The sequence below is a fragment of the Pseudophryne corroboree genome, chromosome 1 (assembly GCF_028390025.1).
Source record: "Pseudophryne corroboree isolate aPseCor3 chromosome 1, aPseCor3.hap2, whole genome shotgun sequence".
Taxonomy (NCBI): domain Eukaryota; kingdom Metazoa; phylum Chordata; class Amphibia; order Anura; family Myobatrachidae; genus Pseudophryne; species Pseudophryne corroboree.
In genome coordinates, this window is record NC_086444.1 from 253352635 (window position 1) to 253370045 (window position 17411).

Here is a 17411-nt window from a genome sequence, read left to right on the forward strand (position 1 = left end):
CTAGTGGGCTGCACCCAATCCAGGACTGCCTGTACCTAGGAACCCTCCATTTGGAAACTTTCTGGGGAGATAATATATCCTAGAAATGCGATTTGCTGAACTTCAAATTCGCACTTCTCCAGCTTCGCCCCAAGCCGGTGGTCTCTGAGTTTCTGGAGGACTAAGCGTACATGCTTCCGATGTTCCTCCAGGGAATGGGAGAAGATTAGGATGTCATCTAAGTAAACAACTAAGAATCTATCCAAATATTCCCTGAGTACATCGTTCATGAAATCCTGGAAGACTGCCGGGGCATTACAGAGCCCAAAAAGCATCACCAAATATTCATAATGCCCTGAGTGGGTATTAAAGGCAGTCTTCCATTCATCCCCCTCTCTTATTCGGATTAGATTGTACGCCCCGCGTAGGTCAATCTTAGAAAAAATGGTGGCAGTACGAAGCTGGTCAAACAAGACCAAAATGAGAGGCAGTGGGTATGAGTTTTTAATCGTGATACGGTTCAATTCCCTGAAGTCGATGCAGGGTCGCGACGAACCGTCCTTTTTACCCACGAAGAAGAACCCCGACCCAACTGGAGACTGTGAAGGTCTGATAAATCCCTTAGCCAAGTTCTCCTGAATGTACTCTGCCATAGCCTGAGTCTCAGGACGTGACAGGGAGTACAACCTGCTCTTGGGAAGCTTAGCATTCGGCAACAAATCAATGGCACAGTCATAGGGGTGATGGGGAGGTAGTACCTCTGCAACTTTTTTGGAGAACACGTCCGCAAAATCTGCATAACACCCTGGCAATCCTGGCAAACTTAGCTGCGAGAGCCTGACTGGAAGGCTCAAGCAACTCCTGAAACAATCAGTACCCCAACTAAGAATCTCCCCAGAGACCCAGTCAAATTGAGGATTGTGGGTCCTTAACCAGGGTAACCCCAACACCAATGGGGCAAAAGTACAGACAGTCACATAAAAGGACAATTTTTCAGAGTGTGTGGCTCCAATAAACAAAGAAATCTGGCTAGTGCAAGAGGTAATTTTACCTTGGGATAATGGTTCCCCGTTTAACCCACAAATCTCAATTTCCAATGCCAAGGGTACTAAGGGAACAGAGTGTTTCAGGGCAAATTGGCGGTCCATAAAAACCCCGTCGGCCCCACTGTCCACAAAGGCCTCAGTCTTGACAGTTTGACCGAGGATCTTCAAGGTCACCGGAATGATAAAAGTCTTCTTGGGAAATTCTGACTTCTGGCCTGACAGGATATTTCCCATCACCCTCAGGCCCTGAAGTTTTCTGGCTTTTCTGGGCATGATACTACCACATGACCTTTATTCCCACAGTACAAACACAACCCCTGCTGTCTCCTCCGCGTCTTCTCACGCGAGGAGAGGCGGGTAGCCCCAATCTGCATAGGCTCCTCGGAAAATTCCTCAGAGTCTGAGGTTCCCTTGGGAAAGAAGGAAACCTCGGTCTCCCTTTCAAGCCTATGCTCTCTCAGCCGTCTATCCACCCGGATGGATAACTGCATGAGCTGATCCAAGCTATCAGGCAAGGGATATTGTACCAGTTGGTCTTTTATCTGATTAGAAAGACCTCTTTGGTACTGGTGTCTCAGGGCTGGGTCATTCCACTGGGTATCATGGGCCAACCTCCGAAACTCCGTACAGTAAACCTCAACTGGCCTTCGCCCTTGCTTAAGGATCGAAATCTGAGCCTCGGCTGAGGCCGTCTTGTCAGGGTCATCATACAACATGCCCAGTGCCGTAAAAAAAGCATCAACACTTTTAAGCGATGGACAGTCAGGCTGCAACCCATATGCCCAGACCTGTGGGTCTCCTTGTAGCAAGGAAATCACTATGCCCACCCGCTGAATCTCCGACCCAGAAGACTGAGGCCTAAGCCGGAAGTATAGCTTGCAGCTCTCCTTGAAACAAAAGAACTGCGAGCGATCTCCAGAAAAACGATCCGGGAGATTTACTTTCGGCTCCTTAACCCCTGAAGGTGCTGCTGCTGCGGGAGCTCCGCCAGCGGCCTGGGAGGTGTGCATTTTAATGGATAAATCATTAAATTGTCGAGTCAGGACCTGCACCTGATCGACCACCTGTTGCAACGTATTTTGAGGGGTATGCTCCATACTCCCACAAAATTTCAACAGGAGTATTGGGCTGCTGAACATGTTATGCACACCAGTGCCTGCAGGAATGTACTGGTGTCTGAACTGTTATGCACACCAGTGCCTGCAGGAATGTACTGGTGTCTGAACTGTTATGCACACCAGTGCCTGCAGGAATGTACTGGTGTCTGAACGGATAGGGATGCAAAACAAATGAACTCACAGACAGACTGGGGAATATGACATTACGTACACAGAAGGTGATAGGGTAACAAAATAAACACAAAGTGAACAGATAAGCCCAGAGGCTAGAAACTGGGTGTCTCCCTAGTATTAGGAATGCTCAGATGGAAAAAGCAAGATGTTGTGTTTTAATACGTAGAGAACCCGAAATGCTGTTGCTAAGGGCAACAGCAAACCCCTAAAGGGTTACCAACGGGTGTGGCAGTAAACTCCTTGGTCAGAGATGGAATGATAGACACAAGGAGAGTCTCCACAATCATAATCCTCACTTGCAGTGCACAGGTTCACCTTACTGCCACTAAACTGACACCTGAACACCTTTGCACAGTGAGAAAGGATTTAGGCAGGCAAGTCTGAGAATACAGCCGCAAACTTGCTAAGTTCACAGAGTAGCAAAAGAACCCCAGCAAGTTAAACGACTGACTCCAGTCTTACTGCTAGGTCTGGATTGGCAGAGTGTAGTACCAAACCCCAAGGCCTATTTGCAGTAAGCAACAACAAATACAAAGCTACACAGTACTGGCTAACTTTCAGGAACTGACTAACCAACAAAGATTCAGCAGCATCTGCTTAACCTGAGAAGAGGGTTTATATAGCAGGTGCTGTCCACGCCCCACTCAGACCTCACAGACTGTGAGCACAAAAACCAGCACCGGATCCCCTGCCGTGCACAAAGCCTGTAACCACTGCACAGCAAAAGACCCGAACCGGAGTATCAGCTGCGCTCAGGCCACTCCGCTAGCACTTGTCTCCCGGTTGCCATGACGACGTGGCAGCACAGGGCAGGAGACCCTAACACATGTTTGCTATACAGGGCTCTGTTTACCTCATCCAGCTATTACTGTCTTTTGATTGTATCCCCTATTTAATTCTGTTGCAGCTCCGCACCTCTGTCCGGCAGCACTCAGCCTCAGTCAGGAAGTGAGAAAGTAAACACATGACACTTCCTGTTTATCCAGAGGCTGAACAGGAGATGTGCTGTTAGTTCTGCCGGCGGCCACTAGGTGGCTTTGCTGATTAGACAGCAAAAAAAAAAGCAGGGGGAAAAAAAGCACTCTTCCCGGTGATTCTTTTGGCCACCCCGTCCCTGCTCAGACCTACGTTTGCTCAGACAGCAAAACATTTTTTTGATGTTCCAGAAATTCATATGCATCTGTGTATGGATAGCGATCTGCGATGCATTCTCAAACTTCCACGGGGCGTTTTTTCTTCCTGACGGGGTAGTGCTTTTCTACTCGCAGACAACTACAATTTCTCAGAATAACTATCCATGCTGAATTCGGCCCTTTCGGGGTCAGTGATCGCAAATACGCACTATGGTGCATATTTTACCCAAGATTTTATTGTGGGTACTCATAAATTTTAAAAAACAGGGTTCCTCAGGATGCGCAGTAAGTCAGTTTCCATCTCCACGGTAGCAGAGGGAGGCACTTGAAAGGGGAGGAGACAATTCAGAGTGTGTTCTCCCGCCTCCCCTCCCGCCCTGCCTCTCCTCACTGTCTGCTCTGCGCGCACCGTACATGGGGGGTAATTCTGAGTTGATCGCAGCAGCAAGTTTTTTAGCAGTTGGGCAAAACCATGTGCACTGCAGGGGGGGCAGATATAACATGTGCAGAGAGAGTAAGATTTGGGTGTGGTGTGTTCAATCTGCAATCTAAATTGCAGTGTAAAAATAAAGCAGCCAGTATTTACCCTGCACAGAAACAAAATAACCCACCCAAATGTAACTCTCTCTGCACATGTTATATCTGCCTCCCCTGCAGTGCACATGGTTTTGCCCAACTGCTAAAAAATTTCCTGCTGCGATCAACTTGGAATTACCCCCATGGAAGGAATCGTCCTGCTGTGTGTGTGGTAGCTGGGGCTGTGACCTCCGCGTGCAGGCTGAGCTACAGGAGCCAGACCGCAGAGGAAGCAGGAAGATGCCAGCGGTAAGTGGCGGGACAAGAGGCGGTTGCGGGTGCTACAGCATGAGGGTCATATGGGCAGGAGGGGAGTAGGGGATGCTCCTGCAGGACCAGACCCACCCCGTTCATTCCCTCTAACCTGCCGCTCTGTATTGTGCTCATCTCATTCCGAGGACTAGACTCACCCAATTTTTACCCTCCACCCTGTCACCCGCTCCCCTCTTATACGCCTGGCGCAAAGTGTATAATGTGCTATACCTGGCGCAAAGTGTATAATGTGCTTTACCTGGTGCAATGTGTATAATGTGTTTTACCTGGTGCAATGTGTATAATGTGCTCTGTCTGGTGCAATGTGTATAATGTGCTCTGCCTGACGCAGTGTGTATAGGAGGTTTTATCTGGTACAATGTGTATAAGCGGCACTACTGTGTTCTGTAAGGGGAATTGGCACTATTATGTGACCACGCCCCTTCCCAGCAAAGCCACACCCCTACATTTTAGCTGCGAACCTTTGGTACGCACTGTCCATTGTTTTGCATATAGGAGGGGGAACACCAATTCACTTTCTGCCAAAGTGCACCAAAATGTCTAGTTACATCTCTGGTGCGGAGTGTCCTCTATGCTACACAGCCCAGCAGTACTGTCACCCCTTCCTCCCCCTTGCAACACTTTTGTAGTGTCCAAATCAACTCTGTGTTTTTATATTTGAATCATTAATAAGAACCTTCATTCCGATGGGACCCTGAAAAGGACAGGTAGGACCGCAATTTTTAAAAGTGAGAGTTCCCTGGGATCCACTTTTTTTTTTCCGGCTCAGCGCTTTCACTAGCAACTTTTTGCAGCGCTGCAATCAGGTTAAAACTCGTCAAAACTGTGAGAGGGGGAAAAAGAGAGGGGGGGCACATAATTAGGCGCAAAAATCAATATAAACAGCAGCTACTGGGTTAACATTAAGTTACTGTGTTATTCCTGGGTTAATAGCATTCCCTGAGTGTGTGGTGTGTCAGTACGTGTGTGTCGACATGTCTGAGGTAAAAGGCTCCCCTAAGGAGGAGATGGAGCAAATATGTGTGTGAGAGGGTGTCTCCGTCGACAACGTCGACACCTGTTTGGATATGTGTAATTAAGTGCTAAGGTGAATTTATTGCACAAAAGATTAGAGAACAGACAGGAAATCTACCCATGTCTGTCCCTATGTCGCAGAGACCTGTAGAGTCTCTCAATGCTCACTATCCAAAATAATAGACACTGATATCGACACGGAGTTCGACTCCAGTGTCGACTACGATAATGCAAAGTTACAGCCAAAATGGCAGAAAAGTATTCAATATATGATTATTGTAATAAAAGATGATTTGCATATCACTGATGACTCATCTGTCCCTGACACAAGGGTACACATGTTTAAGGGGAATAAAGCTGAGGTAAATTTCCCTCCTCTCATGAAGAAAAAGAGCGGGAATCTCCAGACAAGAGACTGCAGTTTCCCACAAAGAATTCTCAGGCAGTATCCTTTCCCCACTAGGGCCAGGATATGATGGGAATCTTTCCCTAGGGTGTCACGTTTGCCCAAAAGGTAGCCCTGACGTAACAGCTATTCTCAGGGATCCTGCAGATAGCGTGCACATTCCCGATTGCACGCTGCAGTTTTTCGCAGTGTAGCGATCGGGTCACGTCTGCGCATGCGCAGGCGCTGCAGAGCGCCAGCGCATGGCCGCTCTTCGCTACAGTATGATCGCCTCTGCCTGATTGACAGGCAGAGGCGGTCGATGGGCGGGAAGGGGGAAAAACGGCGGCGTAAGGCCGCCGTTTCATGGGCGCGGTCTGGCCAACGCAGGCGTGACCGGACCGTGCGGGGAGTGGCCCGCAGTGGCTGCGTGACATCACACGCAGCCACTGCGGGCCGGGGAGCGAAGAGTAGCTCCCGGCCAGCACGCTAAAGCTGCGCTGGCCGGGAGCTACTCTTGAAGCGCAAAGGCATCGCCACTGTGTGATGCCTTTGCACTTCTGCGGGGGGAGGGGGGGCGTCACTGACATGCAGGGCATACTAGTCCTGTGCTGGGCGTCCCCCCACATGTCTGAGTTCATGATCGTAGCTGTGCTAAATTTAGCACAGCTACGATCAACTCGGAATGACCCCCTTTGTACCTTATTCAAGGAGTTTGTAGCATTAATAATACATACGCAGACTTTTAGATGATAAATGTTGCTGCTCTATTTTATAACTAATATAATATATGTAACATATTTTTAGTACATACAGTTTATATATATATATATATATACTGTATTTACTAAAAATATGTCACATATATTAATTTACATATGTTTTATTAGTTTAGCAGTTTTGTAATTATTATGGCAATATGTAACATTTGCATGGAGTGCTGAATTGCAGGGACTAAGGGTCATTCCGAGTTGTTCGCTCGCTAGCAGATTTTAGCAACATTGCACATGCTAGGCCGCCGCCCTCTGGGAGTGTATCTTAGTTTAGCAGAATTGCGAACGAAAGATTAGCAGAATTGCGAATAGAAAATTCTTAGCAGTTTCTGAGTAGCTCCAGACCTACTCACAGATTGCGATCAGCTTAAGGCCGTTTCGCTCCTGGTTTGACGTCACAAACACGCCATGCGTTCGGCCAGCCACTCCCCCGTTTCTCCAGACACTCCCGCGTTTTATCCTGGCACGCCTGCGTTTTTCCGCACACTCCCAGAAAACGGCCAGTTTCCGCCCAGAAACACCCACTTCCTGTCAATCACCATCCGATCACTTCAACGATGGAAATTCTTCATTCGGACGTGAGTAAATCTACTAAGTTTTGAGCTAAAATACTTAGCGCATGCGTACTGCGTACCATGCGCATGCGCATTTTCGCCTTAATCGCTCCGTCGCGAAAATCGGCAACGAGCGAACAACTCGGAATGACCCCCTAAGACAAGTATTTTGTGTTTAAACATTGCTACAGTATTTATTTTTCTTATTATTATTTTATCAACAGTACATGTCTGTACAAGTAATACAGCACTAATATAGCACTCTACAAATAGATCCGTTACGTACATGTGCTGTATTGTTATTTTCTGAAGCACTTTTAAGAGCCATTTCACAATGATGCAGTTTTATCAGGTTTGTTGACATGTTGCTTAGATACCATGAGATAGCAGATGTGTTATTGTTTCTATAGCTACCTGGTAAACTGACATTCCTGTGGAGTAAGGAGGACAGAGGCAGCAGCAGGTGCAGGCAAGCTGACCCATATCCCTCTTTTTAAGGTAAGGAACACAAATAAACATAAATTACTCTTCTCTGCTTGCTTACTATTTACAATATACTCTCTGGATTCTGTAAATCATTATGTAGACATAAAAAACAGATTTCATGTGGTACTATTGCACATTTAGGTTTTGTACCTCTGTCAGTTTCTAACGTATTTCCATTCATTTACCAGCAGAATTTTTTATTGACTGTATTGGTTACAATATGTTGAATCAATTTCTGAGGAAGTTTTAATGATAACGTGCTTACCAATGATTCAGCCATTTGAACTGCCACTGACATATCAAGCAGTAAAGTAACATTCTAACCAGGAAACTTTTATTTTTATTATATATTTGTGCAGCTACATTATGCCGTGATATTGACTCATTCTCTGCCTCATTGGAGGTGTACCTTCTCAATTCTCTTCCATACAAACAGTGTCTTGGGGATGTGTGACCAGTGCCACTACCCAGAGTGCAAGGTCCTGGCCTGACAGCATCGGCTTCCAGTTAGCATGGTGGCTGGACAGGCACCCTGATACATAGAAAGATGCTTGGTGTCCATCTTTCTGCTTGTTGGGTAGTGTCATGGCAGGATAGCCAGCCGAGGGTGCCTATGTGCCGTGCAATGACACTGCATGTAAACAGCCATGGGCTAGAGTCTAGTTTTGTAAAAAAAAAAATATAATAATATGAATATGAATAACTAAAATACCAAATAGCATATTTTTGGACTGTGAGAAGAAATCAGATCACCCTGAGGAAAGCTACACAAACATGGGGAGAACATACAAACTCCATTTGAATATTGACCTGGCCAGAATCAAACCCATATGACCCCATAGGAAATACATATACAATTTGCCGGCATTTGGGGTGCCGGCGGTCACATGACAACCACAACACTAAAGATGCCAACATTAGGGGGAGTAAGTATTTCTGCCCCCTGTACACTACCCTAACTATCGGGGAGTGGTGCCTAGGGCTAACCCTGCGGGAGTGTCAGCTATGGCTACCCTACAAATGCCTAGCCCTAACCTCCCCCCCTCCTAGTGCCTTACCCTAACTCTCCCCCCCCCCCCCCCTCCAGGCCCTAACCCTATACCTGAACATAGATACTACCGTCAGTGTGCCGGCTGTCAATGTTCCGGCATTGGTCTCCTGAGTTGTGTCAGTATTCCAGTATCAGTCACATAACCACCGGCATCCTGACAACTGGGTTACTAAACGCATCCCTCCCTCATATATTATGAAGCAGAAATGCTAATCAATGTGCAGGTATACCTTAAATGTGACTACTATATCTCTCTGAAAAATGGATGATACATTTCTTTCACAGAAATGTAAATGTTTACTCTTCACCTAATTTAGATTGTAATTGTTAATTAATTAATTAACTGTACTACTGATTACAAGTGCCAGTGCATAAATCAAAAAAACTCTTATCACAAAATACATTAAGTACTTCTATTTTCTCAGACAAGATACATATTTAAAGGGTAAGAAAACCTAGAGACTGGTCATGCGATCTTTGTGGCTTCTGCTCCTTCATTTTAGCAAATGCTACTAAAATATTACATTGCACACTCTCAAAGTTTGGGAAGACTGCTGATTTTTCAGGTAGTCCTCTGCAGCCCTGAAAGAGTGGCCAGATTGCCCGCATCCTGCCCAGTTGCACAGTGAAGTGGGCCGGTTGTAGAGAAAACACAGGGAATCACTCATTTTTGGGAAGGAGGGGGGCTAAATGACGTGAAATCAGATTATTTGGCCCCGCCCCTTCCTTGTGGTCCCACGACACACAGCGTTTTGCCGCTACGGGTACAGGGCCTAATGATGTAATAACCGAGCTCCACCCCTGAAGTTGCCTGCAGTGTCTCTTCTCTAGGCTTCTTCCAGAGAGGAGACATAATAAGTTGGCAATTATGATACATTGGGGTGATACAGAGCCGGCCCTAGGCATAGGCAAACTAGGAAAATGCCTAGGGCATTTGGTATGCTTAGGGGCACCAGCAGCTTCTGCTGATTAAAATGATATGCTGCATGCCTATATTCTATGTGTAACTGAGGCTGTATCTGCATACGAAATGCTGCGTTGCAGTGTATTCCTGGAAATCGCTGTAATGTAGGATTTCGTATGCAGATACAGCAGCAGTCGCAAACAGAATATAGGAATGCTGCATATCATTTTAATCAGCAGAAGCTACTTGTGCATCCTAGTCACATAGTCATGCAAATAAGATGCATTTTCATAAACAAAAGGTGCCCCAACGTTAGCAGAGCTGCCAGCTGACTCATGCCAGGCATGTCCTGCAGAACTAGCGGCGATGCTATGGGGCACCAGCCAAAATCTTGCCTAGGGCATCATATTGGTTAGGGCCGGCTCTGGGGTGATACTTTATATTTGTGGGAATACCTTGAAAACACCCGATATACAGCAAAAGTTGAATGATTAATAGCCACCTTATAGAGGTAATTATCAGCAAACAAATTACATTCACATACCTTCATGTTGAAAAAAAGGATGTAATAAAATGTAATGACAAATAATGTACACTTGAAAGTGAGACTCATTCTGTTTGGACTAGCACCCCTCCCATCTTAGGTGATTTTAATTAGTGTAGGGCCTTGCATTGCAGTCTACACATTGGATGGGCACTATTGTAAGTAAGACCTTGATAAATGTATATAATGTGTCTGCATTAGGGATGATAGTGACCCAACTGATGAAGATCACCTTGACGTGGTAGATGGGCATGTATTCTTGGCCAAACATGTACTAACAACCTCATTAATACTCAATTAGAATTGTAGAGTTTATCATTGTTGTTTTGATTATCAGTATTTTTAGTACTTAGAGCAGTGGTTCCTAAATTCTAAACTCCTAAACCAGCCTTTGGGTGTCTAGGGGCAATTGAAGTGGTGCTCTGGGTTGGTGGTCTAGAACCAATTCAAATTATGGTCAGTGTAATAGGCAACACTAGTGCTTGTAGCTTCCAATCATAAGATATGTGGACAAACAGAAGCAAATCCTGTCCCTTCACCACATAACTGAGCCTAAGGATGTCATACCGTATAAACACAATTTACTTAATTTAATATATTTTCTGAATTTCTCAATAAGAAACTTTTGGCCTAGGGCTTCCGTGAAACAAATTTTGATACTCTAGGGCGGTGTGATCCAGAAAATTTTGGGAACCACTGACTTAGAGTGTGCACCTGAATTTTCATTTATTGCTGTATAGCACTACAAGTCTCGGTATAGTAGGACATCATATTATGTTTAACATTTGGGTGTGCAGAACAGTTCCCCCCCCCCTCCCCTGCCATTCTCATACCTCCATTAAGTTATTACATGCTGATATATAAGTATCATATGGTATCTCCTTTGTCTTCCTTTCGTACTAAAAGTCAGCAGCTATGTAACTTGTAACCAGGGGCGGATCCAGAAAATGATAGGGGGGGCACCATGGAAGCGGCAAGTACATTTGCGTGCGGCTTCGGTGCATGGTGCAGTGTGCAGGGGGCAGCGTTTGAGGGACAGGGGGCAGCGTGTGAAGGTCAAGGTGCAGGGGGCAATGTGTGTGGTGCTGGGTACAGGGGGCAGTGTGTGAGGGGCAGTGTAATAATGCCCACAGTAGTAGCACCCCGTAATACACATAATGCCCACCACATTAGCGCTTCTTATACAATGCCCACAGTTGTAGCGCTCATTATGCAATGTCCATTGTACTGGTAGTGCCCCTTATATAGACCCCATAGTAGTGGTGCCCCTTATGCAATGCCCGTATTGCCCCCAGTAGTAATGTTGTCTGTAGTAATACCCCCAGTCATTTAGCACCCTAGTAGTTATGCCCCCAGTGGTAATGCCCCTGCAGTTATGACCCCAGTAGTTTACACCCCATTTAGTTTAGCCTCCCAGTAGTAATGCCCCCAGTAGTTTGCCTGCTTGTAGTTTAGCCACCAATGGTAATGCCCCCCTGTAGTTTGCCCCATTGTAGTTATGCCCCCCTTGTAGTTTAGCCCCCAGTAGTAATGCCCCCAGTAGTTTGGCCCCTGTAGTTATCGCCCAGTAGTTTGGCCTCCCTGTAGTTTAGCCCCCAAGTAGTAATGCCCCTGTAGTTACGCCACCAGTAGTAATGCCCCTGTAGTTACGCCGCCAGTAGTAATGCCCCTGTAGTTACGCCGCCAGTAGTAATGCCCCTGTAGTTACGCCGCCAGTAGTAATGCCCCTGTAGTTACGCCGCCAGTAGTAATGCCCTCCTGCAGTATGCCCCCAGTAGTTAGCCCTTTGTAGTGTGCCCCCTTGTAGCTTACCCCCAGTAGTTTGCCCCCTTGTAGTTGGCCCCAGTAATAATGTCCCCCAGTAGTTTGCCCCCCAGTAATAATGTTCCCCAGCAGTTTGCCCCCAGTAGATGCCCCCCAGTAAAAATATCCCCCAGTAGCTGCCCCCAGTAGTAATGCCCCAATAGATGACTCCCCCCCAGTAGTAATGCCCCCAGTAGTAATGCCCCAATAGATGACTCCCCCCCAGTAGTAATGCCCCCCAGTAATAATGCCCCAAGCAGTAATGCCCCTTGCTGCTGCCCCCTCCCCAGTAGTAATGTCCCCCGTAAATTGCCCCCAGTAGGTGCCCCCGCTGCACTAAGAAAGAGAAAAAACGACATACTTACCGATCCCCGTTCCCGCTTCCAGACATCCTCCTGGCGTCCTCTCCTCAGCACTATGAGAGAGACGTCATGACTGACGTCTCTCCCATAGCGCACGCCGCACACAGTGACAGCGCCGGAGGCCGGAGCTCAGTACTGAGCTCCTGCCTCCGGCTGCCGCTGTGCAGGGAGACGGGCGCCCGCTGGTAACACAATCTCAGCGGGCGCCCGTCATTTCCCTGTGCGGCAGCGGGGACGGACGACGGAGGGAGAACGGACAGGGGGGGCACGGGCCCGAGTGCCCCCCCCCTGGATCCGCCACTGCTTGTAACTGTTTATGGTATGAGCCAAACAGTATTCCTACATTAAATGTATATTATGTCTATCTCCCACAGATTTTTAAATAGTGGGGGTTTAAACCAGCAATAAAATTGTTATAAGTTTTTGAATGCTCCGATAATTAGAAAAAAAAGTCTTGGGGAGGAGCATAGGCTTTGGAACGGGGGGGGGGGGGGAGGCGCGGGATAGGGGGAGCGCTTACCCCCGGATCCCCGTGGGCGTCTCCTCCTGTAAAATCAGTGTGCTGCCGCTGTCTGCTATGCCCCATGTCCTCCTAGCTGTCTCTTCACTGATGCATTACCGGGAGGGAGGCGTGGCCATGCTGAGCCTGCTGGGACATCCCCGCCTCCTCCCAGTAATGCATCAATCAAGAGCCAGCTAGGAGGACATGGGGCATAGCAGGCAGCGGCAGTACACTGATTTTACAGCAGGAGTCGCCCAGGGTAAGCGCCGCTCACCCGCACTGTGGGGGGGAGGTTTTGGGGGGAGCACCAAAATGTAATTTTTACTATGCCCCCCCAACCTCAAAAACATTCCAGCACCCCTGGGGAGGAGCCTAACTTAATTTAAATTGAAATAAAATAATTTCTTTAATCACTGGTTGAAACAGAATAATTATTCCTGCTATGCATGATACTTGACTAATAGGCTTGTCTCCAGAAAAATATAAGGAACCCTGGGGTAGATATACAGATGGAGCCACGCTAATTGTGGCTCCATCTATGCCTTGGCTCATGCGCCCGGTCGCACCTACTGCCGCATCAGGGGTGCACGAGCGTCCGTGACCCACAGGCGCCCCATTCACTTGAATGTGAGCGTCTCTGTGCGCTCCCGGCGTGACTAAGCGGACGGATCGCCTAGTCACGCCGGGAACACTGGTATGCGATGGAGCCGCATCAGATGTGCGTGTCTCCATCTGTACAGGTGTGAAGCAGTGAAAACAGTGGAGAAGTGAGCCAGTGGAGATATTGCTAGTGGCAACCAATCAGCTGTGAAGTAACATTTATCAAGTACATTCTATAAGATTATATGTAGCAGTTGATTGGTTGGTTGCCATAGGCAACTTCTCCACTGGCTCACTTCTCCACTCATTTCACTGTTTCGTGCATCGGGTATGGGTCATTAGGTCGACCACACTTAGGTCAATAGTCATTAGGTCGACCACTATTGGTCGACATGCATTAGGTCGACATGGAAAAAGGTCAACGTGAGTTATTTGACTGTTTTCGGTGTCATTTTCTTCGTAAAGTGACCGGAAACCCCAATTAATGCACTGTGTCCCCTCGCATGGCGAGCGAGCTTCGGGCAAGGTGCCTTGCTCCGCAACCGCTACTCTCAACACAGGTTACCATTCCCAATTGTAGTCCACGTGGATCGTAAAGCATGTAAAAGTTCAAAAAATGGAAAAAAAATTGAAAAACTCATGTCAACCTTTTTCCACGTCGACCTATTGACCATGTCGACCTAATGCATGTCGACCATTAGTGGTCGACCTAAGTGCTGTCGACCTAATGACCGTATCCCCGTGCATCAACCCCCTTAATTAACAGAAGCTGCAGAATATCACAATATTATTATTGAAGAAATGACAAATCAAGTTGTAACAAATGTCAATACTAACAAAAAAAGCTATTTTTATACACTCTTTATTTTTTTATTTGTACCAAAAATACAAAATTGAGATGAGCGCACTAGTGATCTAGTAATCTGTACTGATGTATCTTTACAAGAATTATCTGGTTATAACGTGCTGCGTATTATGGGGGTAATTCAGATCTGATTGTAGATGTGCTAAATTTAGCACATCTACAAATACTTTCTCTGACATGCGGGGGGACGCCCAGCACAGGACTAGTCTGCCCCGCATGTCAGGGCCTGCCCCCCCCCCCCCCACCTTCCCCCCTGCACAGGTGCAAGAGCATAGCACGGCAGCGATGCCTTTGTACCTGGCAAGTAGCTTCCTGCCTGCGCAGCTCCTGAGCATTAGCAGGAGGCTACCCACTTCGTCCCAGGTCACAGTGGCTGCGTGTGACGTCACACAGCCACCACGGCCCGCCCCCGCAACGGTACGGATATGCCTGTGTTGTCCGGACTGTGCCCCACCAATGGCGTTCTAATGCCGTCGGCATGCTCCCTCTCACCCCGCGACCTCCTCTGCCTGTCAATCAGACAGAGGCGATCACAGCCCAGACATGCTGTTAGCACCTCACTGGGCTCCCGTGGTGCGCACGCACAGTGCGTCCGCTGCGTGTGCACACTCCACAAAGGGATTCAAACTGCGATCGCTGCAGCTGCAGCTATCCAGTCTGAATTACCCCCCATATTGGGTATATGTTAAGAATGAGAATAAAATATACTGCAAATACTGTAGGTTACATGCGTAATATATGCTAATATTATCTGTTGTGTATTTCAGATGGGAGAACTTATTACTGAATGTAAATAAAATGTAATTTTGAGAAGATAAATAAGCCCATCAGAAAGGTGCTAGTCCTTTATAAACACTGAATATGGAGAGAATACCATGCAAAAATTATATCTAGCCTTCAAAAGAAGTTAATCAAAACACATCCAACTTAAACAACGTACAGTATCTAATGACCAATAGCAAAGAAACAAGTAGGACCACTAAAGACGTAGATGAAAAGTCAGTATCACGTGTCCGTAGACCTATCAGACCAGAGACTGCTATATTAGTTAAAAGATCTACCAAAACTATGTCCCAGAATCAGGCCAACAGACCAGTTATCCCTCCCAGAAGACCAGGTTTTAAAGTATGCTACATTTGTGGAAGGGAATTTGGCTCAAAATCAGTTGCCATACATGAACCCAAATGCCTGGAGAAATGGCACGTAGAGAATAAACGTCTCCCAAAGTCTCTCCAACGAGCAGCTCCAATAAAACCCCAGACTTCTGCAGATGCCTCTGATGATGCTGAGAATGCCGCAGCCTGGCAAAGTTCCCAAGCACAGCTTATACCATGTGGAAACTGTGGTCGTACATTCCTACCCGAGCGGCTTCTTGTGCACCAGAAAAGTTGCAAACCAACCGGCAAGAGTTTAGGATCTCCACATTCCACAATTAGCAACTCAATGACAAATCCCAGTTCCATAACAACATCAAAAACAGACAGTGTGTCTTCCGATACTAAGACTCCAATAAAGCCAAAAACATTAGTATGTTACATATGTGGACGGGAGTTTGGCACTAAATCTCTCCCAATTCATGAACCAAAGTGTCTTGAGAAATGGAAAATCGAAAATGATAAATTACCTAAAGGGCAACGAAGGCCCATTCCCCAGAAACCTCAAATGGATTTCTCTGATCAGACTAGCAGGGAAGAACAAAATAAAGCAGCCTGGCAGAGCTTTAAGAATCAACTGTTGCCGTGTCCAAACTGTGGTAGAACCTTTGCAAGTGACCGCCTGATAGTCCATCAAAGAAGTTGCAAGGATAAAGCAGGAGGTCCAAGCGGCAAAAATATTACTATGCATGCCAATAAACAAATGCAAAAAAATGAAGAGACAGAAAGCACAAATCAGAAGGTAAAGCGCTAGTATTTGTGTGTAAACAATAATCTGTTGTAAATATTGAAAAGAAGAAGATTTTCTGGTATATTTGTCACAGTGGCTCACACAGTCCCCTCCCTGCTCTTGCGCCTTACGCACAGACTTTGATTGGCTGTGATTATGATTATACAAACATTCGTATGAAATTGTCACTCAAAAAATGCATAGGGACCAGGTGATGAATTATAGATGATCCATAATATCTACACCCATGACCTTGATACCTTTCGAGACAGTTCTGAATGTTCCTGTAATAATAAACAGACAGTAAAAAAACACAAGATTGGACATGTTACCAAGCAGACAGAGGTAAAAGAGCCATGCTCGCAAACATCCAATCTACAGGCAAAATCTAATCTGTATGTTTATAGCTTCCTGAAGCATGTGAAATATACCATATTACATGCTACATCCATATGCACAATACTAAATAGTGTATGAGGTATTTAAATATGCATGTATTGTAGGTATATGGTAATTATAATTTTATTATTTTATAATTATATATTTATTATACAGTATATAATGCTTTTCTCAGGGCCGAAACTAGGATTTTCGACACCCGGGGAAAGACTAAAATAATCAGATTATCCAAAAAAAAAAATTAAAAAAGGATACTATTGGGCAATATTCCCTTTGAGCCTTAAATGCCCTATGCGTCACATGCCCCGCCAGTAGCGTGTTCAACTACATGCTCCTCTGTGTCCCTATACATTGCACTATATCACTGCACTACATTCCCCTATCCACTGCACTACATCACTATACTACATCCCCTACATGCTGAACTACATCACTACACTACATGCCTCTATACACTGCACTACATACCCTATATGCTACACTACATCACTACACTACATCCCCTTATATGCTACACCACATCAGTGCACTACATGCCCCTATATACTGCAATACATTACTACACTACATACCCTATATGCTACACTACATCCCCTTATATGCTAGCACTACATGCCCCTATATACTGCAGTACATTACTACACTACATACCCTATATGATACAGTACATCACCCTATAAGCTACACCAAATCCCCCCATCTAGGAGGCAAAGCGGAGGTTGATACTGCTAACTGGGAGCACAGTGCCGATAATAAAGTCTGTCTTTAAACTCACCACAAAGCTGCTTTAGTGATACTCGGTGAGAGTTGGAGGTTGTCTAGGCTCTTAGTTTCCACTGTCAAGTGGATAGCTAGCAAAGTGAGCCTTTGCTTCTGTAACATCTGTGACTGCACCTGTTAACAAGCAAAAGCCTGGGGCAGTGTGTCCTCTTATGGTGTGTAGCCTGCAGCTTGTTATCGGCTGGTGCTGAGCAGGCAGTTGGGAT

The 17411-nt window shown here is 46.3% G+C and overlaps 1 protein-coding gene across 1 annotated transcript in view; it reads left to right on the forward strand.

Moving 5' to 3' along the window:
- The first annotated feature begins 7446 nt into the window (after positions 1-7446).
- LOC135063450 (zinc finger protein 474-like) overlaps positions 7447-17411 on the forward strand; it is a 41024-nt gene continuing 31059 nt past the window's right edge. The window contains exons 1-2 of the mRNA XM_063964209.1: positions 7447-7523; positions 14910-16038. Coding sequence (XP_063820279.1) covers positions 15091-16038 — 948 coding nt within the window. The 5' untranslated portion in view covers positions 7447-7523; positions 14910-15090. The remainder of the gene's footprint in view (positions 7524-14909; positions 16039-17411) is intronic.